This window comes from Trichechus manatus, unplaced genomic scaffold, assembly GCF_000243295.1.
Source record: "Trichechus manatus latirostris isolate Lorelei unplaced genomic scaffold, TriManLat1.0 scaffold00091, whole genome shotgun sequence".
NCBI classification, from domain to species: domain Eukaryota; kingdom Metazoa; phylum Chordata; class Mammalia; order Sirenia; family Trichechidae; genus Trichechus; species Trichechus manatus.
The window spans coordinates 8474598-8501539 of record NW_004444027.1 but is presented as its reverse complement, the minus strand read 5'-3'; the positions used below and the strand labels follow the sequence as shown (position 1 = coordinate 8501539).

Here is a 26942-nt window from a genome sequence, read left to right as displayed (position 1 = left end):
TGGGTTTCTTGCAGTAGTGTTTTGTGGTTTTCTTTGTGTAGGTCTTTTACATCCCTGGTTAGATTTATTCCTAAGTATTTTATTTTTTTAGGGGTGGAGAGCCACAGACTCTTAATACCTCTGATGGGCTTCTAATAGTTTTCTTGCAGTCCTCTTTGCTTCTGAGCATCTAAAAGAGGCATATTCTACTTAGTGTTTACATAGGCCTTAAATTTTGTCTTGAATTGAAGAATTGCAATTCATTATTAGAAGTGAATCCTTGGTATTATAGAACATATTCTCATGTAAGAATTCATTAGATTGTATCCTCCTTAAGGGTTAGGATAGTGCTTTACTCCTAGATGCTTAGTAATTAGTTGAATAACTGATGAAGGAAGAAAGAGGTAATCTTTCTTTGTCGGTGATAAGAATGCTAACTCTATCTGTGTTTGATATTCACAGGGTTTAGGGGCTCAAGAGCAAGGAGCCACAGATCATGTTAAAGTTCAAGTTAAAAATAACCACCTGGGATTTGGAGCTACAGTCAATAATGAAGTGAGCAACAGTGTGTCTGCTGGATGTTTTCATTGCATAATTGATTTCAGTTTTGTAAATATAATAATCAAATCAAATTGATTAATTTTTACTTGTTCAAGCATATATTGTTTATGTTTTAGAAAACAAGAGAGTCCTTAACTAAACTGCTTCTTCATCATGTAACATGTCTTCATCTTGTTTTATTGTTCTTATGGGATCCTTTATTTGCTAATGCCTAAGAGATCAAAACTAGTTTTATTGCTAAACTTTGCTCCCCCCCCAAAAAAAAAAATATATATGCATATACATATATTTCTATAGAAATATTCATTTTAGGTTAGAAAAATTTTTTTATCTTTATCTGTGTTCTAATATTAGCTTATATTATTAAAAATTGTGACATTTAGTTTCAAAAATAGTGCATGAAAGTAGCATCCCATTGTTTCTTTCTGACTGTTGGTATATAGCAGTTGAATTTATTCAAATTTCTTCTTAAACATTTATGCTTTGAAAATACAATGCTGTAATTAAAAATCAATGGCCACTGTACTTACCGTTTTCAGCATCTTTGTTCCATTTTTGAAAGTGTCTAAGATGAGAGCTTTGTTCTTAAATTTTTATAGCCAACAGAATTTGGTAGAAAATCTGGATAATTACCTTAGGTAAACTGAATTACATTGATTAGTTCAATAGCTTTGAGTAGTGGACTAGAACAGCTAAAATTTTCTGGACTAACAGCTGAAATTTAAAGTTACTAAAGAAGGAGTTTATATAAAGTTGATTTTGAATGTAGTTATAAGAGATAGATATACAGATATACTCATTTTCTGAGGAGAAACATTGCCCAGTAACCTCATCAATATGCCTTAACCTTAAGCATTCTTGAAAAAGTGCATAAGACAAATTCCTACACTGAAATCCTGGTTCTCACAGATTCATGTTGTTTTGGAGATACTCCTTATAAAGCCAGATTCGCTTTGTTACAATGACCCTATTAGCTCACCACCTTACAAATGGGTACTGATTGGTGCAGAGAACTTGGATTCACCTCTTTCCTCCTCTGCAGTATTGTTTTATAAAATTGGGGCCATCGCAAGCAAATACAATTAGGCAAAATATGTTAAGCTCTAATGAGCAAAGAAAAACCCATAAACAAAGCCCATTACTGTCAAGTTGATTCTGACTCAGCGACCCGAAAGTCCCCTACTGCTCTTGTCCTTTGAATTACATAATTTCCCTTAGGGGAAAAAATATTAATTTTATTTTGCTTTACTTTAATATTTAGTGTGCAGGTTACCTGTTGGTCATTTGACTAGAGGTTGACTACTGATAGGTTATTCACATTTGAAATCAGGAGTTAAGCTTCCAAGAGACCCCTTTTTAATGTTAATATGGATAAATTATATTTCAAGTTTATATTATTTCTTTTCCATTCAAATTTATGAAGTAATGTATTTGATGAAACTCTTAAAATTTAACATTAGCTACTGTATTCCCTTGATTCCAAAATATATCTTATTTCAATCAAGATAGGTAAACTAGAAGATTGCCTCTAATTCATTTTTGGTATTTTCAGGACAACTGGATTGCTCATCAAGATGATTTTAACCAGCTTCTGGCTGAACTGAACACTTGCCATGGCCAGGAAGCAACAGGTAGGCAAAACTTTTGCTTTATTATCCATTAGGTTTATAGAAGACATAACATTTCAATTTAAAATATTTTTATCAACGCTATTTACTATAAAAAAAACAAACCAACTATTTACAATAAGCATCACATATTTGAAAGTCAATTGATTGAAGCTATTACAAATATTAATCTCTGTTTACGTTTTAATGGTACTTGCATTGAATAAACCTTTAGTCATAAAAGCAAACACTTTTCCCACTACAAGTTTTGGTTATGCAACACAAATCCATTCAGTTCCTACCTCAAATAAAGTGATCTTTCCAGAAATGCTTGCATTTGACTAAAATTATGTTTTTAAAATACAAGGCAAGAAATATCAAGTGAGACCATAAACTACCAGACAGTGAAAGATTAACAGAAAAAATCCTTTTCTGTGTTGATTCTCCCTGGTGATATCTCTTATCTTCTCATTCATGTTTTAGAGGTATAGATTGTTCAGATACAGTAAAATTTGTTACAAGGGGATCAGTACTACAAATTTTATTCCCAGTGTTAGGAAATGAAACAACTGAACCTTGAACCTTTTATAGTAAATTAACAGAAAGGGTAGTGTTTCAGGAGGTTAAGGGCATAGATGGTGTAACTGTTTCTCCTCAAACTTGTGGGCCTTGAGTAAGATTTTAGAGCTTAAGAGAATTTTTTTCTCACGTGCTTGCATAGAGTTCAAGGGTGTAATTTCAGTTAATTCTGGCTGGATATTCATAAAGAAGTCTAGAGCTATTATCTTTGTATTTTCCCTAATCAGCCTGGAGTTCTTGGTGGAATGTATAACTTGAGCAGTTTTCTTTATCCACGGGACACCTATTAGAAATATCCTAAAAGTTATATGTATGGTCCTAGAACTGTTAGGATATCTCTGATAGTTGTCCCATGGATAAAGAAAACTGCCCAACTTATACATTCCACCAAGAATAGTGGAATAGTAATAGGATAGTAATTTATTAGCAAAGAAAACCATAATGAAAGTACTGACTGGGCTAATATTAGAAAATGCAGGATATATGTAGTAGTAAAATTCAAGGACATCATTCCTTACCCATTATAAACGAAAGGCATCTTTATATTCATGATCACAGTTGAACTCAGTAGAAATGCAAGTATGAATGTAAACATGACCATATAAGACTTGTAATTTTTTATTTAAGAAGTAATAAAGTGTAGTGGTTTTGAGATGAACACCACAGCTAGACTGTCTGGATTTGAATCCTGATTCTGACAATTAGGAGTCACATGACCTTGGGTAAATTACTGAACCTCTCTGTACCTTGGTTTTCTTATGGGTAAAATGAAGATAATAGTACTATCCTTAGAAGGTTTTCATGAGAATTAAATAAATTAATACATCTAAGGTACCATGTCTGGAGACATTTTTGATTGTCACAGCTTCAAGGTGGGAAAGGGTTTGCTACTGGCATCTAGTGGATAGAGGTCAGGGGTACTGCTTAACATCCTCCAAGGTATAGGACAGCCCAAATGTCAATAGTGAAAGGTTGATGTATAAATTGAATATCTACGGAATATCTGCTCTATAGTTATTCTATATACATAGAATACTTCCAGAGAAATACTTAAGAAACTGATAACAGTGATTACCTCCAAGGAGGGGAGCTGGGTGATTGGGGAACTAGAATGAGAGGAAAACTCAATTTTTACTACGTTCCCTTTCTTCCTTTTCAATTTTGTACCATGTATATTATGTCTTAAATAAAATCATTTAAAAGTGAATTTTAACCCATTTTCTTGACCCCTTTTGCCACCTTCTGATGTTTCTGCTCTCCTTTGCTGCAAAACTTGAGTTTTTCATACTCACCGATTTCAATTCTCATTTTCTCTTTAAAAATAAACAAACAAGCCTTTAACTTTCCATGAGTTTCAGAAGTGCTGCTTAGTTTCTCAGCCTTTCAGCTGTCTCTTCTGTAGTTGACAGACACACAAAAGGAAAAACAGACCCAAGTGTCACATTCACCTCTCTGGATCTCCTCTTCCCTAATCATAGCTCTGCAATTCTTCACTGCTTTGTTAGCTCCTCAGTGCCTTTTGGCAATTTGTTTTCCCTAACAACAATTTGTTTAGGTTTTTTGTTTTCTCAGCAAAAGAGATGGTCCAAATTAGCAAGTCCACCATTACTGGAAGAAGAACTCTGCCTGGATTCTTCTTCTTCTTCTTTTTTTTTTTAAATAAACTTTCTTGAGGTATAATTTATATACAGTGTACCTATTTTGAATCTGCAGTTTGATGAGGTTTGACAAATGTATAAACCTTTGTAACAACAACAGTAATGATAAAGAAATTTTCATCACTTCAAAAAATTACTTTGGCCCACTTCCCAAGTCAGTTCCCCCTCCCCCAATTACCTGGCCCCAGACAACCACTAATTTGTCACTATAGATTAAATTTATATTTTCTATAGTTTCATCTGGCTTCTTTTTCTCAGCACAGTTTTGAGATTTACCTATGTTGCTGCATTTATCAGAGTGAATTTCTTTTTATTGCTGAGTATATTCCATTGTTTGAATATACCAGAATTTGCTTATCCATTCACCTGCTAATGAACACTGGATTGTTTTCAGTTTTTTGCTATTGTGAGTAAAGCTGCTGTGAACATTTACATGTAAGTCTTTGTGTGCACATAAGTTTTTATTTCTTTTGGGTAAATACAGAGGAGCAGAATTGCTGGGTTTCATGATAATTGTATATTTTATTTATAAGAAACTGCCAAACAATTTTCCAAAGTGGTTGTATCACAGCAAGGTATGAGAGTTCCAGGTACTCCATATCCTAACTAATTCTTGGTATTTTTGGTCTTTTAATTTTAGCCATTCTAATGAGTGTGTAGTGTTACTTCACTGTGATTTTAATTTGCATTTCTCTGAAAGCTAATGACATTGACCATCTTTTCATGTGCTTATTGGCTTCTTGCATCTTCTTCTGTCAAGTGTCCATATTTTTTGCTTGCTTTTTTTTTAAAATTTAGGTTGTTTTCTTATTATCGAGTTACAAGATTTTTTAAAGGTATTCTGGATACAAATCCTTTGTCAGATATATGTATTGTGAATATTTCCTTCCAGTCCTTGACATACCTTTTCATTTTTTTATTAGCACCATTTTAAAAAGCAGAGAATTCAAATTTTACAAAGTCCAATTTATAATTATTTTTCTTTTATGGTTCATACTTTTGGTGTTCTATCTAATGAATTTTTGCTTAGCCCAAGATTACGACATTTTCTCCTATATTTTCTTCTAGAAGTTTTATAGTTTTCGCTTTTACATTTAGGCCTGTGATCCCATTTTGAATAAATTTTTGTATGCGGTATGAGGTAAGGGTTGAATTTAGACTTTTTTCCACATGGATATCCAGTTGTTCCAGTTGTAGAAAAGATCTTCCTTTCCCCATTGAAATACCTTAACACATTGTTAAAAAAAAAAAAATCAATCGACTTTTTAAAAAAAAAGTTTAAAAAATTGGTTGACTGTATGTATACATGTGTGTCTCTGGACTGTGTATTCTGTTCTGTTGATCTGTATGTCCATCATGTTGCTAGTACCAAACTACCTTGATTACTATAGCTTTACAGTCTAAGTCTTGAAATCAGTTAGAGTGGGTCCTCCAGCTGTGTTCTGATTATTTTTTTAAGATTGTTTTGGCTATTCTAGGCCCTTTACATTTCCATACAAATTTATAAATTTTTTCATCAATTTGCCAGTTCTAGTCTTTAGACCAGTCTTTTTCAACATAGGTTTTGTGAGAGGGACATTTCATAATGATAAGAAACATTTTTTATATTTTATTAATTGAATTAACCCCTTTATCATTATGTCCTTCTTTATCCTGTTAATATTCCTATTCTCAAGTCTACTTTTTCTAATATTATAGTATTTCCAAGTCATATTTTTCCATCCTTTTACTTTTCACCTATCTTTGTCTTTGTACTTAAAGTAAATTTCTTGTATAGTTGGTCTTGCTTTTTTTTTTTAATGCAGGCTGACAATCTCTTCCTTTTAATTAGAAATCAAATATCAATTTTTTTTCCTATTGAATGTTTTGTTCTTGTCACATGGATTTTTAATAGTTCTTTACAAATGAGGGATATTCTCTGTCTGTTATATATGTTGTAGATTGTCATTTATTGTTTTACTTTATCACGTTTTTTGCCATGCAAAAAGTTTTCATTTTTTATAAAGTCAAATTATCAATATTTTCTTTTGTTGCCTCTGGATTTTGAGTCACAGAAAGATTTTCCCTATACTATGTTAAAAGAGAAATTCATATATTTTCTTCTAGTATTTTGTATGGTTTAATTTTTTACACTAAGAAATGTGATCCGTTTGGAAATTATTTTTTTGTATAGTATGAGATTAGAGCTAATTTTATCTTTTTCCATTTGGCTACTCAGTTGTACTAGCAGCATTTGTCAAAAACTCCATCTTTCTTCCTTCCAAAGAGAACAATATGGAAAGGGGGGAAAAAGAGTAGCTTTACAGTGGAAAAACCTGACAACTACTACTTCAGCCAGGTGATCAAACTTAACATTGTTAGTGATAAGTCATGTTGATAGTATGTACCCTTGATGTGTTGTGATAAGAATGGCACTTTACCTCTGTGTTTTTCCTCCCCAAACCCCATAACCTTAGTCTAATCATGAGAAAAACACCAGACAAACCCATATGAGGGGCATCCTACAATAAACTTGACCACTGCTCTTCAAAATTGTGAAGGTCATCAAAAACAAGGAAAGCGTGAGGAATTGAAATCCTATTGTTTACAACATCATTTACATACTTATGTACTCTATACTATTCCAGATATGTCCTCTCAAATCAAAGGAAAATCTGTCTTTTCCCCAGTGATTTGAGATAACACCTTTATCATGTACAAAGTTGCTATGTGTACTTGGGTCTTCTGAACTTTCTATTCCATTCTGTCGCAGCGGCGACGGTAATCAGGATGGCGAAGACAGTAACCAACTTCACAACTCTTACAGAGAAGTGGGGCCAGGAGGGTCACTCTGAGGAGTCGATCCCCGCCTCAGTCCCAGGAGTTTGTTTTATAGTCAATACAGCAAGCAATAAAGCAATTAACAGAACAGTGGGCTTGGGTGCAGGCAAGGGAGAAGGAATTCAGGTAAACAAGCCAATCAGTGAAGGGACAATAGGTTTGGGAAAACAAATCGTGACAAGTCTCAACATGTTGGAGACAAGTCTCAACATGTTGGGGACAAGTCTCAACATGCTGTGCAGCATAGAGGCCTGTGGGGGCTGCAGTTGTCAGTAGTGCAGCCATGTTTAAATGGCATATATCCCCACACCATTCCACTGGTGTGCTTATCTATTCATGTGTCAGTACCAAACTTTTTTAATTATAGAGGCTTTATAGTTTATTGAATGCCCAGTAGGGTTAGTCTCCCCTTGTAGCTTTTCTTTTTCAGTGTTTTCCTGTTTTTTCTCACGTGTTTCTTTTTCCTTATGAATGTTAGTATCAACTCTTCTTGCTCTATAAAAAAGCTTGTTCATGTTTTATTGGAATTGCATTAAATTTATTAATTTATGGAGAACTGACATCGTCATGTTATTGAGTGTTCATCTTTATGATCCTGAATAGCCATTTGGAATAAAGATAAAATTAGATCCAACTTTACACCATACACAAAAAATAAACTCTAAATGGATCAGGGATCTTAGTGTAAAAAATAAAACCATACAAAATTCTAGAAAGAAAATGTGCAAATTTCTCTTTTATCTCATTACAGGGAGAGTCTTTCTATGACTCAAAATACAGAGGCAGTAAAAGGAAATATTGTTAAAGTCTCTTATTATTAGTGTGTATTATATCTCTTTGCATCTCCTGTATTTTTTTGCTTCAATAGAAGTGATTGCTATGTTATCTGATGCATAGCTATTCAGAATTGTCATATCTTCATTGTGAATGTGGCTTTAACCGTTGAAAAACTTGCTTCTTTGTTACGTTCTGTATTTTTTGGCTTGAATTCTACTTTGATATCAGGTGCTATGGCTACTTTCATATTGTTTCTGTTTGCCTGACACCTGTTTACCTATTCTTTTATCTCAGGCCTTTTTGAATGGTTGTCTTCTAGGTGTATCTCTTGTATATAGCATATAACTGGGTCTTGCTTTGTGATCCAAATTAATTTTTTTTTCTTTTAATAGGTGATTTAAGCCATATGTGAGTTTTGGGACTTGCTTGCTTTACAGCTACCCTGTAATTGTTCTTTCCCCAGCAGTTGTTCTTTAACTGACCAGCCTTGTGGAATTTCACCCTATGCATACACAGCTTCGTATTCCGCTAGACACTTGGAAATTGCTGAAGCTCTTTGTCTGCATACCTCCCCCACTCTGGTACTTTGCTCTGCAAACTATAGACACCTCAGCCTTCCCAAATCCAGTTGCTGTTTCCTTAACTCAGTGAGACTGCCAGGCTCTGTTTGAGCTCCCTTCCATGTGTCATGGTCCAGAAATTGCCTCTCAACGGAAAGCTGGGGTCATAGGGCTTATGTCATTTGTGTCCTGTCTCTCAGGGATCACAGTCCTGTGCTGCCTTTTGTCCACTGGACTGTAACAGTTGTGTCATATCTTTTGTTTTCTCATTGTTTATGGTAGAAGGATATGTTGTTGGCAGTTACTCTTTCATAGGCAGAAATAGAATCCTCCCCCATGCTCTTTTAAACCCTATTCTGACAGGTTTTTGCCTTTACCACTTCACAGCAGCTGCTCCTGCCAAGGTTAACAGTGGTGCCCACATTGCTGAATCTAGTGGTCATTTTTTATTCCTCACCTTACTTGACTGTCAGTAGCATACAAAACAGATGTTCATTCCTTCTTGAATCACTTTATTCACCTGCTTCCTGGACACGACAATCTCCTGGTTTCTTTCCTGCCTTGCTGGCCGCTACTCCTCAGTCTCTGTTGTTGATTCCCCTCATTCCCAGTGTTGTAATGTCAGGGGCCTTTCAGTTCAGTCCTTGGCCCTCACCTCATCTGTCATCTACACTAATTCTCTTATTGATATTATCCAGTCTCATGGCTGGATGTACACTGACAATTTCCAGATTTTTATCTCCTGCTTCACCCTCTCTCCTAAACTCCAGACTTGTATTGAACTGCCTTCTCAGTATCTTCATGGGATGTGTCATAACCTTCTCATTTTTAACATGTCCAAAGTGAGGTCTAATTCTGCCTACTGTCCCTCAGTCTCCACCCTACAAACTGTTTTACCCACACACTTTGCAACTTGTTTAATCAACTCTCCCCCTTATAGATGATGTCAATTCCATTCTTTCTTTTTTTTAAAATTGTACTTTAGGTGAAGGTTTACAGAACAAACTAGCTTCTCATTAAACAGTTAGTTCACACTGTTTGATGACACTGGTTAACATCCCCATGACATGTCAATCCTCTCCCTTCTCGACCTTGGGTTCCCTATTACCAGCTTTCCTGTCCCCTCCTGCCTTCTAGTCCTTGCCCCTGGACTGGGGTGCCCCTTTAGTCTCGTTTTGTCCTATGGGCCTGTCTAATCCTTGGCTAAAAGGTGAACCTCAGGAGTGACTTCGTTACTGAGCTAAACGGGTGTCCAGGGGCCATACTGTTGGGGTTTCTCCAGTCTCTGTCAGGCCAGTAAGTCTGGTCTTTTTTTGAGTTAGAATTTTGTTCTACATTTTTTACCAGCTCAGTCCAGGACCCTCTGTTGTGATCCCTGTTAGAGCAGTCAGTGGTGGTAGCTGGGCATCATCTAGTTGTACTGGACTAGGTCTGGTGGAGGCCATGGTAGTTATGGTCTATTAGTCCTTTGGACTAATCTTTCCCTTGTGTCTTTAGTTTTCATTTTCCCTTGCTCTTGAAGGCGTGAGACCAATGGAGTATCTTGGGTGGCTGCTCACAGTCTTTCAAGACCCCAGATGCTACTCGCCAAAGTAGAATGTAGAACATTTTCTTTATTAACTGTGTTATACCAATTGAGCTAGATGTTCTGGAGACTATGGTCCCCACAGCCCTCAGCGCAGTAATTCGGTCTTCATGGAGTTTGGATTTGTCCAGGGAGCTTCTGTGACCTTACCCTGAACAAGTTGTGCTGGCTTCCCCAGTATTGTGTACTGTCTTACCCTTCACCAAAGTTACCATTTATCTATTATCTATTTAGTGTTTTTCCACCCCCAGCCCTCCCCTCCTTTATAACCATCAAAGATTGTTTCTTTTTGTGTGTAAACCTTTTCATGAATTTTTATAGTAGAGGTCTCATACAATATTTGTCCTTTTGTGATTGACTTATTTCACTCAGCATAATGCCCTCCAGATTCATCCATGTTGTGCGATGTTTTGCAGATTCATCATTGTTCTGTATCGTTGTGTAGTATTCCATCGTGTGTATTACCACAGTTTGTTTATCCGTTCGTCTGTTTATGGACAATTAGGTTGTTTCCATCTTTTTGCTATTGTGAACAATGCTGCAATGAACGTGGGTGTGCATATGTCTATTCGTATGATGGCTCTTATTTCTCTAGGATATATTTCTAGGAGTGGGATTGCTGGATCCTGTGGTATTTTTATTTCTAGCTTTCTAAGGAAGCACTATATCATCTTCCAAAATGGTTGTACCATTTTGCATTTCCACCAGCAGTGCATAAGAGTTCTAATCTCCCCATAGCCTCTCCAACATTTGCTATTTTCTGTTTTTTTGATTCGTGCCAGTAATGCCAGGGTGAGATGGTATCTCATTGTGGCTTTGATTTGCCTTTCTCTAATGGCTAGTGATTGCAGGCATTTCCTCAGGTGTCTGTTAGCAGCTTGAATGTCTTCTTTGGTGAAGTGTCTGTTCATTTCCTTTGCCCAATTTTTAATTGGATGATTTGTCTTTTTGTTGTAGAGGGTTGGATTTTCCTGTAGATTTTAGAGATTAGACCTTTGTTGGATTTGTAATAACCAAAATTTTTCCCAGTCTCTAGGTTCTCTTTTTACTCTTCTGGTGAAGTCTTTTGATGAGCATAAATGTTTGATTTTTAGGAGCTCCCAGTTATCTGGTTTCTCTTCTAGTGTTTGTGCATTGTTAGTTATGGTTTGTATCCTGTTAATGCCATGTATTACAATCTCTAGCATTGATCTTATTTTTTCTTCTATAATCTTTATAGCTTTTGGTGTTATATTTAGGTTTTTGATCCATTTTGACTTAGTTTTTTTGTATGGTGTGAGGTATGAGTCCTGTTTCATTTTTTTGCAGACGGATATCCAGTTTTGTCAGCATCATTTGTTAAAAAGACCGTCTTTTCCCCATTTGATGGACTTTGGACCTTTGTTGAAGATCAGGTGACCGTAGGTGGATGGATTTACATTTGGGTTCTCAATTCTGTTCCATTGGTCAATATATGTGTCATTGTACCAGTACCAGGCTGTTTTGACTACCGTAGCTGTATAGTTCGTTCTGAGGTCAGGTAGTGCGAGTACTTCTACTTTATTCTTCTTCTTCAATAGTGCTTTACTTATCCGAGGGCCCCTTCCCTTTCTGTATAAAATTAATAATTGTTTTTTCCATCTCTCTAAAGAATGTTATTGGTATTTGCATTGGGATTGCGTTGTATTTGTAGATTGTTTTGGGTAGAATTATCATTTTCACAATGTTGAGTCTGCCTATCCATGAGCATGGTATGTTTTTCCATTTATGCAGATCCCTTTGGGTTTCTTGCAGTAGTGTTTTGTAGTTTTCTTTGTATAGATCTTTTACATCCGTGGTTAGATTTATTCCTAAGTATTTTATTTTTGTAGAGACTATTATAAATGGTATTGTTTTCCTGATTTCCTTTTCATTGTTCTCTTTATTGGTGTATAGGAATCCAATGGATTTTTGTATGGTTATCTTATATCCTGCTACTGTGTTGAATCTTTCTATTAGTTCCAGTAGTTTTATCATGAAGTCTTTTTGGTTTTCTATATATAGTATCATATCATCTGCAAATAGATACAGTTTTACTTCTTCATTACCGATTTGAGTGCCCTTTATTTCTTTTTCTTGCATTATTGCTGTAGCTAGGACTTCCAGCACAATGTTAAATATGAGTGGTGATAAAGGACATCCTTGTCTTGTTCCTGTTCTCAAGGGGAATATTTTAAGCCTTTCTCCATTAAGAATGATGTAGGCTATTGGTTTTGTATAGATGCCCTTTATTATGTTGAAGAATTTCCCTTCTATACGTACTTTATTGAGATTTTTATCAGGAATGGGTGTTGGACTTTGTCGAATGCCTCTTCTGTGTCGATTGAGATGATCATGTGATTCTTTTGTTTTATTTATGTGGTGGATTACATTGATTGATTTTCTAATGTTGAACCATCCTTGCATGCCTGGTATGAATCCTACTTGGTCGTGGTATATTATTTTTTTGATATGATACTGAATTCTTTTGGCTAGAATTTTGTTGAGAATTTCTGCATCTATATTCATGAGAGATAGTGGTCTGTAATTTTCTTTTCTTGTAGTGTCTCTGCCTGGTTTTGGTATCAAGGTTTTGCTGGCTTCATAGAATGAATTTGGAAGTATCACTTCCTTTGCTGTGTTCTGAAATAGTTTGAGTAGTACTGGTATAAGCTCTTCTCTGAATATTTGGTAAAATTCTCCAGTGAAGCCATCTGGGCCAGGGTTTTTTATTTTGTTCAGAGTTTTTTTCTGTTACCTTTTTAATCTCTTCTCTTGGTATGAGTCTGTTCAGATTTTCAACATCAATTTGTGATAGTTTGGGTAGGTAGTGTGTTTCTAGAAATTTGTCCATTTTCTCTAGATTTTCAAATTTGTTGCAGTATAGTTTTTCATAATAATCTGTTATGATGTTTTTTATTTCATTTTGGTCTGTTGTAATGTCCCCCATTTCATTTCTTATTTGGGTTATTTGTGCCTTCTCCTGTTTTTCTTTTGTCAATTTGGCTAGTGGTTTGTTGATTTTGTTGATTATTTCAAAGAACCAGCTTTTGATTTTGTTGATTCTATTTTTCTATTCTCTATTTCATTTATTTCTGCTCTGTTCTTTATTACTTCCTTTCTTCTGGTGGCTGTAGGCTTCTTTTGCTGTTTTCTTCTTATTTCTTTGAGTTGTATAGCTAACGTTTTGATTTTGTCCCTTTCTTCTCTTTTGATGTGTGCATCTATTGCTATAAATTAACCTCTGAACACTGCCTTTGCTGTGTCCTGAAGGTTTTGGTATGATGTGTTTTCATTCTCATTTGATTCTAGGAATTTTTTGATTCCATCTCTGATTTCTTCTATTACACAGTGGTTTGTAAGCAAGGAGTTATTCAATTTCCACGTAACTGATTTTTTTTCCTTGCTCTTCCTGTTGTTAATTTCTACTTTGATGGCGTTTGTGATCACAGAAGGTACTTTGTATCTCAGTGTTTTGGATTTTGTTGAGGGCTGCTTTGTGGCCTAAGATGTGGTCTCTTCTGGAAAATGTTCCATGTGCATTGGAAAAGAATGTGTACTTTTCAGCTGTTGGGTGGAGTGTTCTGTATATGTCTATGAAGACAAGTTGGTTGATTTTGACCTTTAGATCTTCTGTATCTTTGTTGAGTTTCTTTCTAGATGTTCTGTCCTTTACTGAGAGTGGTGTGTTGAAGTCTCCTACTGTTATAGTGGAACTGTTAATTTCTCTTGTCAGTGCTGTTAATGTTTGTTTTATGTATTTTGGAGGTTTGACATTGGGTGCGTAGATATTTATTATGGTTATATCTTAATGATGGATCATCCTTTTAATCGTGATATAGTGCCCTTCTTTGTCTTTTATAGTGGATTTTATTTTAAAGTCTATTTTATCTAAGATTGGTATTGCCACCCCTGCTCTTTTTTGATGTCTGCATTTGCTTGATTTTTTTTTCCATCCTTTAATTTTTAATAAATTTATGTCTTTGTTTCTAAGGTGTGTTACTTGTAGACAACATATTGATAGATCTTGTTTTTTTATCCATTCTGTCACTCTTTGTCTCCTTATGGGTGCATTTAGGCCGTTTATGTTCAGTGTAATTGTTGACAGGTGTGAGTTTATTGCTGTCATTTAGTAGTGCTTTTTTTTGTGTTGCTGATGATTTCTTTGTTCCTCTTACTCTCCTGTGCTGAATTCCTTTTGTTTCTGGATCTTTTTCATTACTTTTGTTTTTGGAGATTTTGTTTTTACTGCGACTTTGTTTTTCTTGTTTATTTTGATGAATAGGTTTGTTAACTTTCTTTGTGGTTACCTTGAAATTTACCCTTATCTTCCTAGGTTTGAACTGGTCTATTAGTACTTGTTAGCACCTTGCCTTCTTTTCCATTAGAAAGTTCTATACCTACACCTTTTATTCCCTCTTTTATTGTTCTGACGTTGTCATTTATAGATTAACCTCTCTGGTTCCCTGTTTTAAATCTTTAGGTTCTCAATAGTCCTTGAGAGTTCATTTCCTAGGTTGGTATCTGGCTGGTGCAATCTTGCGTCCTAGATTAAAGGACTCCCTTTAATAATTCTTTTAAGTTTGTTTTGGTTTTTACATATTCCATTAATTTCTGTTTATCTGGAAACATCCTAATTTCACCATCATATTTGAACATGAGTTTTGCTGGATATTTTATTCTTGTTTGGTAATTTTTTTCTTTCAGTGTTTTATATATGTCATCACATTGCCTTCTTGCCTACATTGTTTCTGCCAAGTAATCAGAGCTTAGTCTTATTGTTTCCCCTCTCTATGTGCCTTTTTGTTTTTCTTGAGCTGCTCTCAGGATCTTTTTTCTTTGATTTTAGTGAGAGTGATTTGATATTCCTTGGTGATTTTCTTTTGAGGTCTATTCTATTGGGGTTCATTGAGCTTCTTGGATGGTCAACTTTTCATCTTTCGTGATATTGGGGACGTTTTCTGTCAGCAATTCTTCAATGATCCTCTCTGTGTTTTCTGTTTTCTCCCCCTGTTTTGGAACTCCAATCGCTCACAGATTTTTGCTTTTGATCGTATCCCACATAATTCTCAGGGTTTCTCTATTCTTTTTTCTGATTTTTTCTCCAGGTTTTATCCAAGTATTTGTCTTCAGTTTTGCTCATCCTGTCTTCCATTGCTTCAAACCTGTTCCTTAGCCCTTCCATGACACTGTCCATTTCTGAAATCTTGTGGTTTATCTTTTGGATTTCTAATTGTTGTTTTTGTGTGATTTCTAGTTGTGAATTTATTTTGGCATTTTGTTCCTGTATTATTTTCCTGAATTCTTGAATTTTTTTGTCTGTATTTTCCATGAATTTGTCTGCCTTTTCCTTCCTTTTTTTCTGCTTTTTCCTTCAACTCTTGGATAGCTCTGAATATTAGAGATTTCAATTCCCTGTCTGGTAGTTCTAGTGCCTTTTCTTCTTCTGAAAGTCATGTGTTGTTTTATTTTGGACACCTACTGGAACCATCCTGTCCTGGTTTTTTGTATGTTTTGATATTGTCTGCTGTCTTTGGGACATTCAGTAGTTATTTTCTTCGTTTATTGATTATAGATTTGTTTGTTTTGTCCTCCTTTTTTGTTTTATTTGGTTATGTCTGAGCAGGCAGCCTGTACATTCTTTATTGTTTGTTCATCTGTGGACATGATATTTTTCACCACCTTGTCCAGTTGGCCAGGCCAGTGACTCAGCTATGGCGCAGCAGGGCTGGTCCAGCTGAAGGGGAGGGGCTGGGATGGGTTGCTTGTGTCAGGTACTGGGTCCAACAAGGTGAGCCAGGGGTCAGTGCAGGGCAGGTTGTGGTAGGCCATGCCTGTGCTACTCAGGAGTGAAATGTTCAGCACACAGTGCAGATAAGCAGGAGGAAGGGGAAGGGGGAAGTTCTGATGTGTGGAGCTAGGTTGTGTACGGGAAAGAATATAGAGAGGAGAGAGAAACAGGAGTCGAAAAAAACGTATGAGCAGCCTAACATTGGAGTGGAGAAACGAGGAACTGAAAAATGAAGAAAAATAAAAATTAAAAAGAAATAAAAATTAAAAAAAGAAAAATGCTCCCAAGGATCCCACTGGCTCGGCTGCGCAGACTGGGGAGGCAGCTCCTAAGCCGTGCAATACAGCCTGGCTAGAAGGGGTGGAGATGATACACAGCACCTGGTATTCAGAAGACAGGAAAAGAAGGTAAATAGAAATAAGAAACTGAAAAATTGAGGAAAAATAAAAAGGAAAAAAGAAAGACAAAACAAACAGATTTTAAAAAGATAAAAATAAAAACAACTCAGGGATTCTGCCAGCATGGCAGTGTGGACCAGGGAAACAGTTCCCCAGCCGAGCGGCATCTCACAGCCTGTCAAGAAGAAGCAAAGATGGCACACAGAGTCAGGTGTTCAAGAGAATGGAGGGGGAGGTGAAAGGCAGGGAAGAAACCAAAAGAGGCCAAAGAAAGTAACACCAGCAACAAAGAAGTGGCAGTGAAGAAGCTGGCTGGTGTGGGCGGGGCCAATCTGTGCCGTGGTCTTGGCCCGCTGGGAAGCTGTGGATTGGCCTACTGGGAAGCAGTGAATTGGCCTGCTGGGAAGCCTCGGAACAGTCTGCCAGTAAGCAGTGAAGGCTGAGCAGGGGGATACAGGGTGGGGGTGGGAAAGCATGTATCACTGGTTACTGGGGCTCTGTCTCCTGCTGGGAGCTCCTTGAATCTGCTTTCTCATACTCCCCGTCTGCCGAGCTCCAGCAGGAGTTCATGATGGTGGATCCATGCTGCATTAGCTGATAGGGGACCTCCAGTCTTAACTCTCCTCATTCTCTGTTCTCTGTCAGTTTCTTATTCCATTCATTGCTTAGTTAAGTTCTTTATCTCTTCATTTGACACTTAGGGTTCCAGGACTGACATTTGTCTCTATTTTACTTAGTTTTTCGTGTCTTTGCTGTGGAGGGATGCCATGGTGCTTCTGTCTATAGCGCCATGTTCCAATTCCATTCTTTACGTTGTTCAAACGAAAAACCTGTGTCCACTAGAAATGTTGTTGGTTCTCCCTTAAAAATACATCCAGACTCTTGACTTCTTCATGTCACTTGCACTCTTATCATAATCATCTGAGCCATAATTATTTATTATCTGGATTACTGCGATAGCCTCTAAACCAGGGTCTCTCAGCCTTGGCATTACTGACAGTTTGGGCTGGATAATTCTTTGTTGTGGGGCAATGTCCTGTGCATTTTAGAATTATTAGTAGCATCTCTGACCTCTACTCACTAGATGCCACCAAGTACCCTTTCCTCTGAGTTGTGACAGTCCAAAATATCACCAGACATTGCCAAATGTCTCCTGAGCAAAATCGCACCTGGCTGTGAACCATGCTCTATAAACTGATCTTTCTCTATCTGTCCACAGACTTCTTTAGTATGTTCTCAGTATAATAGCCAGAGTGAGTGATTCTTTTAAAATTTAAGTCAGTCTGTGCTGCTCCTCTGTTCAGAACCTTCCACTGGTTCTTCCTTTTTACTCAGAATAAAAGTCAAAGTCTCTTCAATGGACTTGAGGCCTTATACAATATGGATACTCTTTACCTTTCTGACTTCATCTCCTACATCTCTCCTTGCCCATTCCATTCTATCCACAATGACCCCTTTGCTGTTTCTTGAATACCTCAAACATGCTCCTGCCTTGGAGTTTTTGCACTACCTTCTCTCTCTCTCTCTCTCTTTCTGTGGAATATTCTTCCCCAGATATTTTCAGTTCATCTTCTGAATAAAGTCCACACTTCTCCCAATTTAAAATTGCATCCTATTCCTCAATTCCGTTTTTGGAAGTCAATCTAAAATTGATAAATTAAGAAATAGCATAAGTATATTATTTAAAAATATGGAAGTAAAACCTAGAAGAACTAGCGAAGAGTCTGGGGAGGGTTGGGGCAGGGGCATGCTGTATTTTTTTTTTTAACAGCTTTATTGAGATATAATTCATATACCATACAATTTACCCATTTATAGTATACAATTCAATGTTTTTTCATATATTCAGGAGTTGTCACCACAATGAATTTTAGAGTCTTTTCATCACCCCTTAAAAATCCCCATACCCATTAGCAGTCATCACCTATAACCCTCCAAACCTTCTAGCTTGTAGGCAGCCACTAATCTATTTTATGTCTCTAAAGATATGCCTATTCTGAGAAGGGAAGTTCCTCAGTATGACTAAAGGCATTTATGAAAAACCAACAGCTAACATTATACTCAATTCAGAAAGATTGAGGTCGAGAACCAAACAAGGATGCCTGCTTTCACCTCTCCTATTCAGTATTGTACTGGAAGTCCTAGCCAAAGCAATGAGGCAAGAAAAGGAAATAAAAGGTATCCAAATTGGAAAAGCAGAAGTAAAATTATCTTTATTCAAAGATGACATGATCCTATATATAGAAAATCCCAAAAAATACACAAGAAAGCTTCTAGAGCTAATAGAAGAATTTAGCAAAGTTGCAAGATACAAGGTCAGCATGCAAAAATCAGTTGGGTTTCTATACACCAGCAATGAGAAATCTGAAAAGGAAATTAGGAAAACATTTCCATTTACAATAGCATCTAAGGGAATAAAATACCTAAGAATAAATTTAACCAGGGGTGTGAAAGACTTATGCAATGAAAATTATAGAACACTGCTGAAAGAGATTAAAGAAGACCTAAATAAATGAAAATACATACCACGTTCATGGACTGGTTGACTTAATATTAAGATGTCAATACTACCCAAAGTGATCTACTGATTCAACGCAATCCCAATCAAAATTCCAACAGCCTTCTTTACAGAAATGGAAAAAACCAATCTTCAGTCCTATATGGAATGACACACCAAAAACCAGACCCATTGCTGTGGAATTGATTCTGACTCATAGTGACCCATGTGCTGCAGAGTAGAACTGCTCCATAGGGTTTTCTTGGCTGTAATCTTTATGGAAGCAGATAGCCAGGCCTTTCTTCTGCTGTGCCACTGGGTGGGTTTGAACCACCAACCTTCAGGTTAGTAGTTGAGTGCAAACTGCTAGCACCACCCAGGGACCTTATGGAATGCAAGAGGCCCCAAATAGCCAAAGCAGTTTTGAAGAAGAACAAAGTATAATGCACACTTCCTGATTTCAAAATATACTTACACAGCAACAGTAATCAAAACAGCCTAGTACTGGTATAATAACAGACACATAGACCAATGGAATAGAGTTAAGAGTCCAGAAATGAACCCATACATCTATGGCCAACTGATTTTTGGAAAGAGTGCTAAGACCATTCAATGGGGAAAGAAGAGTCTCTTCAATAAATGGTGCTGGGAAAGTTGGAATTCCACATGCAGAAGAATGAATCAGGATCCGTGCTTCACGCCATACATAAAAACCAATTTAAAATGAATCAAGGACCTAAATGTAAAAACTAAAACCATAAAATTAATGATGGATTATCAAATATGATAACAAAAGCACGAACCACAAAGATAAAATAGATAAATGGGACCTCATAAAAATCAAGTACTTTTGTTCACCAAAGGACTTTATCAAAAAAATGAAAAGAAAACTTAGAGGTTGGAAAAAATTTTTGAGAACCATATTTCTGATAAGGCTCTAATATCCAAAATATATATAAAACTTCTACAACTTAGCCACAAAAAGACTAACAACCAAATCAAAAAATAAATGTTATATATGTTTCTACAACAATAAAAATTTCACCAAAGAGAATATACAAATGACGAATAAGCACATAAAAGATGCTCAGCATAATCAGGCATCAGGGAGATGCAAATCAAAACTGCAATGAGGTGCCACTTCACTCCCACTGGGATGGCTAAGATAAAAAAAAACAAAAACTGGAAAATAACAATTATTGGCAAGGATGTGGGGAAATTGAAACCTTTTTCCGTTGCTGGCGGGGAAGCAAAATGGTACAGCCATTGTGGAAAACAGTTTGGCAGTTCCTCAGAAAGTTAAACATAGAACTACTATAAACCAAAAGAAATCTGACCCATTGCCATCAAGTCAATTCTGACTTACAGCGACCCTATAAGACAGAGTAGAACTGCCCCATAGGGTTTCCAAGGAGTGGCTGGTGGATTTGAACTGCCTACCTTTTGGTTAGCAGCTTTAGCCTTTAACACTCTACCACCAGGGCTCATGACTGAGCAATTCTACTCCTAGGTATATACCCAAGGGACTTGAAAGCAACAATGCAAACAGAAACCTGTACACCAGTGTTCATTGCAGCACTATTCACAATAGCCAAAAGGTGGAAATAGCCTAAATGCCCATCGGTGGATGAATGGATAAGCCAAAATGTGATACATCCATTCAAGGGAATACTAGTCAGCCATAAGGGAAATTAAGTCCTGATATATGCTACAACATAGATGGAGCTTGAAGACATTATGCTAAATGAAATAAGTCAATCAGAAAGGGACAAATATTGTATGACCTCATATACAAAGACAAGAACAGGCAAATGTATAGAGACCAAAGTTTCTTAGTGGTTACTGAGAGGGGGAGGGAGAGGAAGAGGCAGAGCCATTGTTTAGAAAGCAGTGAGACTTTATGGTGATGGGAAATTTGGCAATGATTATGGGTGGTGGTTGAACAACATGATTAATGTGATATCACTAAATTGTACACTTTAAAAATATTGAATTGGCAAATGATATTTCTACAATAAAAAAATTACCTATCAAACATTTCATATAAATGGAGTAATATAATATGTGGTATCTTTTTGATATCTTCACTTACCATAATGTTTCAAGGTTCAATGTTGTCACACGTGTCAATAACTCATTCCTTTTTATTGTCAACTAATATTCCATTGTAGGTATACATCACATTTTAACCATTCATTAGCGAGTGGACATTTGGATTGTTTCCACTTATTGATTGTTATGAATAATGCTACTATGAACATTTGCATACAAGTTTTTGTGTGGGCATATATTTTCATATTTCTTGGGTATATACCTCGAGTGGAATTACTGGGTGTAAAAATGGCATGGCAGGGGCATCTGACCTTCTTTAACTTCACCAGGAGGAAGGAGAATCAAGATCAACAGCCCAAGGCTGATTCATATGAGGCAGAAGTTAGGCAGGCTCCACCCTCCCAATCTTCTTACCAATTCAGACACCAACCATCCCTCCCATAGCACTCTGCTTCTCTGCTGAGTTTAGTAATACTTCATTGCAATGACCACACAGAACTCACAATACTCACGATTATAAGGTTTATTAGGGAAATAACAGGTTACAATTCAGGTTCAGGAATGCTCAGGATACAGTTCTTCCATGAGGACAGCCTTTTCTTAGCTGTGCTCTCAGGCATGTCTCTCTCTGGCCCTCGGCCCCTCGGCCTGGCCTCTTCCCTGCTCTGGCAAGTGTTACAAAGCTCTTTTAGCTCTGCTGATTAGTACCCAGAGGCACCCCACTCCACCAGTGCTGAGCTCTAGCTCCATGGGTTGGCAAACCTAGCTCCTCCATGTGCCCAGAGGTATCCTACTCTGCCAGCAAGCCTCCTGCCCGAAGGCACTCAGCTTTCTCACTCCATGGGCTGGATAGCCCACCATGCTGTCTCCTGCCTCTGCTACTGCCATTTCTCTTCTGCTTCTTGCCATCTTCGGTATTATAACTCTCTCTCTTGGTCTCCTGGCTCCAGGAGTTTCTCATCACAGGAATCCCAGGTCCGAAATACACGCTTCACTCTTGGCTCTTCTTTCTCGGTGATGGTGAGATCTTCCGTTCCTGACTCTGGGATTGCTCATTTTAAGCCTAGTGAGATGGCAAAACTGAACAATCCCCTCATTAGGGTTCTATATACCTAATTTGTACGGTCCTACCCCCACAAGGGTGCCGTGCACTTTATTTACGTTATTAGCAGGCTATCCAATCCCCTTGGTGGTCCCAACCACCTTATTTGCATAATCCCACCCAGTCACTTGGTGAGAGTTACAAAGACTATGGCTAGAATGGCTATATTAAGTAATTCACTGCACTGCACTGGGTGATACGGTAGCTAGCTCTATGTTTAACCTTTTGAGGAACTGCCAGACTGTTTTCCGAAGCAGCAAGCAGCTACACCATTTTATGTTTCCACCAGCAGTTTATGAGGGTTTTGATTTCTCAGCATTCTTGCCAACACTTGTTATTATCTATCTTTTTGATTATAGCCCTCCTAGTGAGTGTGAAGTGGTATCTCATTGTGGTTTGCATTTCCCTAATGACTAACAATGTTGAACATCTTTTCATGCACTCATCGTCCATTTAGCTCAGCCACTAACCAAAAGGTCAGCAGTTCAAATTCACCAGCTGATCCTTGGAAACCCTATGGGGTAGTTCTACTCTGTCCTACAGGGTCTCTATGAGTTGGAATTGACTTGATGACAACGGGTTTGGTTTTTGTTTTTGTTTTTTTTTAATTGTCCATTTGCATATAGTCTTTGGAGAAATGTCTATTCAGATCCTTTGCCCATTTTTAAAATTGGAGTGTCTTTTTATTGTTGAGTTGTAAGAGTTCTTTATATATTCTGGATACAAGTCCCTTATCAGATACATGATTTACAAATATTTTCTCCCATTCTGTGGGTTGTCCTTTCACTTTCTTGATGATGTTCTTTGATACTCAAAAGTTTTAATTTAGATGAAACCCAATTTATCTTTTTTTCTTTTGTTGCTGTGCTTTGATGTCATTTCTAAGAAACCATTGTTATTCCAGGGTAACAAAGATTTGCTGCATGTTTTCTTCTAAGAGTTGTATAGTTTAGGTCTTAAATTTAGGTCATTGATCCATTTTGAGTTAATTTTCATATGTAGTGTAAGGGTCCAGCTTCATTCTTTTGCCTATGATCTTCAGTTGTCCCAGCATCATTTGTTGAAGACACTGTTTTCTCCCCCAATAAATTGTCTTAGCATCCTTGTGGCATTATGTATTTTAAGACTTTTCGTGTTTTATTTTTTGATAAAAAATAAAACTAGTTTTAAAGAAAACTTTTATTATCTGTCCCCAATTATGTCCTTGTTTTTTTGTAATACTTTTTACTTTCTAACATACTATATTATTTACTTATTTATTATGTTTATTGTTTGATGTCTGTCTCCTCCTACTAGAATGAAATTTGCATGAAGATGATTTTTTTTTTTAATTTTATTCACTGATGTTTCTCAAGCACCTAGAACAATGCCTGGATCATGATAGGTGATCAACACATTTTTACTGAGTGAATGAAATATCTATGTGCTGAAAATATCCTTGTTAACCTTCAGTCTTTAGCAGTTCCTACCTAATGTTTTGTGTTTGTTGTTTTTGTTTGTTTTAGCACTAGGATTCAGAAAAATATTTCTTCATCATTTTCTCTGAACTCTTAAGTAGATTTATCAGATTTAGCTTTGCTCTGCTACAGATTTTCGGTTATCCTAATTATTAGTCTGGCAGGAAAACTGATAACTTTCTAGTTAAGGTTTCTAGCAGGAAATTGCCATTTCCCATCCTAATTCCTTGCTGTCTATTTTATGTCTGTCTGTATTGCATTTTGAGAATGACAATGAACCATTAACAGTGGCTTTTTGCCAAGTCTTCATGAAATCATTCATTTGTGCAACAAAATATAATATTGATTACTAGGTACTGGGTTCCATATACCAGATTCATAGAGACAAAAGACTCATTCCTTCCTCTTAAGAAACTTAAAATTTAGTGCAGGAGAAAGAATTAAACAAATACCCAAATAACTTGATTTCCTAGTCTTTTCAGTTGCTGAATTCCTGAGAGGAAATAGCAAAACTTTGGATCATGAGGAATTTATTTGAAATTTTATCCAAATCTCATTTGATTCCTATGCTTTCTCTTTCCCATCAGGTATTCCTAAGTTTGCATTATTGATCATTGTAGCTAGCATATGAGTTTGGAGATGTTCACAAGTTAATCTGTACAGTTTTATTATTCCTTTTCTGCCAAAAAAAGATCAAACCCATTGCAGTCAAATTCTGAATTATAGCAACCCCATAGCACAGAGTAGAACAGCCCCAGAGGGTTTCTAAGGCTGTCATCTTTACACAAGTAGACTGCCACATCTTTCTCCCACGAAGCTGCTGGTGGGTTCGAACTGCCAATCTTTTTCTTGGCAGCCGAGCACTTAACCACTGTGCTAGCAGGGCTCTTTCTACATAAGGTAGAGAAATGTCTTTTTAATCCTTTGAAAGCTGGGGAGTTACTCTTCCACCTCAAGACCACAAGAGGGCGCCATTAGCACACTTGGCAGTCAATGTATATAGCAAAACTGCTTTATATCTTTAGCTTTAAACCTGTTGCCATCGAGTCGATTCTGACTCATAGTAACCCTATAGGACAGAGTAGAACTGCCCTGTAGGGTTTCCAAGGCTGTAATCTACAGCAGCAGGATGCCACATCTTTTCGAACCACCGATGTTTTGGTTAGCAACTGAGCACTTAACCACTGTGCCATCAGAGCTCATTTCTCTTGCTCTAGTCTAATTCAAGCCAGTCCTTTTTAACTGCCGATGCCAGTACTGAAAAGACTTTACAATATTGCCTCTAAGAGAAAACCTGTTCCAAGGAATGGACCTGGAGAGCAAACAGATTATTTTTCTATCATGTCATCTTTGGGAAGTACAGTATCTTTGTCCAAGTGAATTTTTGGTCACAATCACACATAATACATTATTCGTATTAAAGCTGTAACATAGATGACACAATAATCTTGTGACATATTTTCCTTCCATAATAATATTTTTAGTTCCTTAAGATGACTTACCAAATTCATGCTGTCCTCTTTATAGTATTCTGCAAAGATTCTAGAAATAATCCTTATTCCATTGTGAGACACAAAAATTTACTTTTTTGAATTAATTTTGAAAAATTGCCCTGTCTCAACCAGTTACTTGCTGTCAGATTTAACTTAGCTTTTTAATGGACTTATCTCATTGCTTTAGGAAATGCCTGTTACTTCTGTCAGGTATTATATCACTCATGATTTTAAATATTTTTGGAATTAAATTGAGATGGTGGTAAACTGTTATCCATAAAGTATGGTTTAGGGCTTGGATCTTTAAACTTTTATGCTAACATATCCCCTAAGAGAATTTTGAAAAACAGTGTAGTCTGTCTCATGTATGTATATACACATCTATAATTTTTTTTATTATAGGTTTAACTAATTGCAAAGAATATAATTTCTGGTCTATTTGAAAATATTGGTATTTTAAAATAAAACCATTATACCACTTTGAAATGTATCCAGTGAACAATAAGTGGCATTTGAAAAATAAATATATCAGTCCTAAATATGTCCAGTGAGCAATACATACCATAGCAGTTTAATACCCATTGTCATCTATTCGAAAATACATGAACAAGTCCTTCAATAGTCAGAAATGTTATATTTTATTGTTCTTTTTTCTACCAGAATAGTATTTCCATTTCACATACCCCATATAATTTTATGTTAATATATTTTTAGTCTTAAAAGTTTTTTTAATTGATCACCCTATCATAACTTTTGATATTTAATTATTAAATAAAACAGTAAAATCTTTTCGGAAATGCGTTTCTTAGTAATGTAGAATGGACTGGTTTAGACGCTTTGATTAAAGGATGCTTCTCTGGCGCAGTATTTTGGCTTGTCTTTATTGATCCATGGTAAGAAGAGACTTGGATCTTTCTTTTGTAAAGTGGGAAGAGGACATTTGTGAAAGGAGAACCAGATTGAGGCATCCATTCAAACTCATTAGTTTTGCATATGGAAAAGTAGATAGAAACTGATTCCCTTAGGAACTGGCCATGTTGGGGATCTTGGAATGGTTGTGTACTCCCAAGCCAGAGGAGCTGCCCAGGTGATTCTTATATACTCTCAAGTTTAAGAGCAACTCTGCTGGGGACACACACAGTGTAGTAGATAAGAATGCGGACACGTGAATCATGTCTGCCTGGATTTGAATGCCATCATAGCCATCTACTAGATGTGCCTTTATTTAATGCCTCTGTGCTTCAGTGGGAAACCCTGGTGGTGTAGTGGGTAAGAGCTATGGCTGCTAACCAACAGGTTGGCAGTTCAAATCCACCAGGCGCTCCTTGGAAACTCTATGGGGCAGTTCTACTCTGTCCTGTTAGGGTCACTATGAGTCGTAATCGACTCGATGGCAACAGGTTTGGTTTTTGGTTTATGCTTCAGTGTCCTTATCTGTAGTAATAATAATAATAAAAATAGCAGCTACCTTATAGGATAGTTTTAAGAATTAAATAAGATCGTGCATGTAAGGTTCTTAATCCGCTACTTAGTACTTAATAAACTCTCAATTGATAATAACTAAGCTAATCACTTGCTAGATAATTTGTGTTTGGAACATCAAAATTGAGAATGTTATGTGCCAAGGGAAGTATTTGACCGCAAAAAGAGAAGAAAAATTTATTATTGAGATGTCTTGGAAAAAAATTCCCAGAGTTCTGGCAAAATGGCGCTCTAGGCAGAAGCACCACGCCATCCCTCCACAGCAAAGATCCAAAAAACTAAGCCAAACAGAGAATACAACAATCCTGAAACCCTAAAACATCAAATGAAGAGATAAAGAACTCAGCCAAGCATCAAATGGAGTGAGAAGACCGACAGAGAAAGGAGAGTGAGGAGAGATTCATGCAGAGGTCCCCTACCAGCTAACGCAACGTGGATCCACCATCTTGGACTCCTATCGGAGACCAGCAAATGGGGGTACGAGAAAGCAGCCTCACGGAGCGTCCAGCGGGAGATAAAACAACCGGTAATTTGCGGTGTGTGCTTT

The 26942-nt window shown here is 36.7% G+C and overlaps 1 protein-coding gene across 3 annotated transcripts in view; it reads left to right on the top strand.

Moving 5' to 3' along the window:
- The window catches only part of PINX1 (PIN2 (TERF1) interacting telomerase inhibitor 1), a 141803-nt gene that overhangs the window by 11793 nt on the left and 103068 nt on the right, over positions 1 to 26942 (top strand). For all 3 annotated transcript variants that reach the window (XM_004382201.2, XM_023736747.1, XM_023736746.1), the window contains 2 exons: positions 442 to 534; positions 2093 to 2171. In XM_004382201.2, the coding sequence (XP_004382258.1) occupies positions 442 to 534; positions 2093 to 2171 (172 nt within the window). The remainder of the gene's footprint in view (positions 1 to 441; positions 535 to 2092; positions 2172 to 26942) is intronic.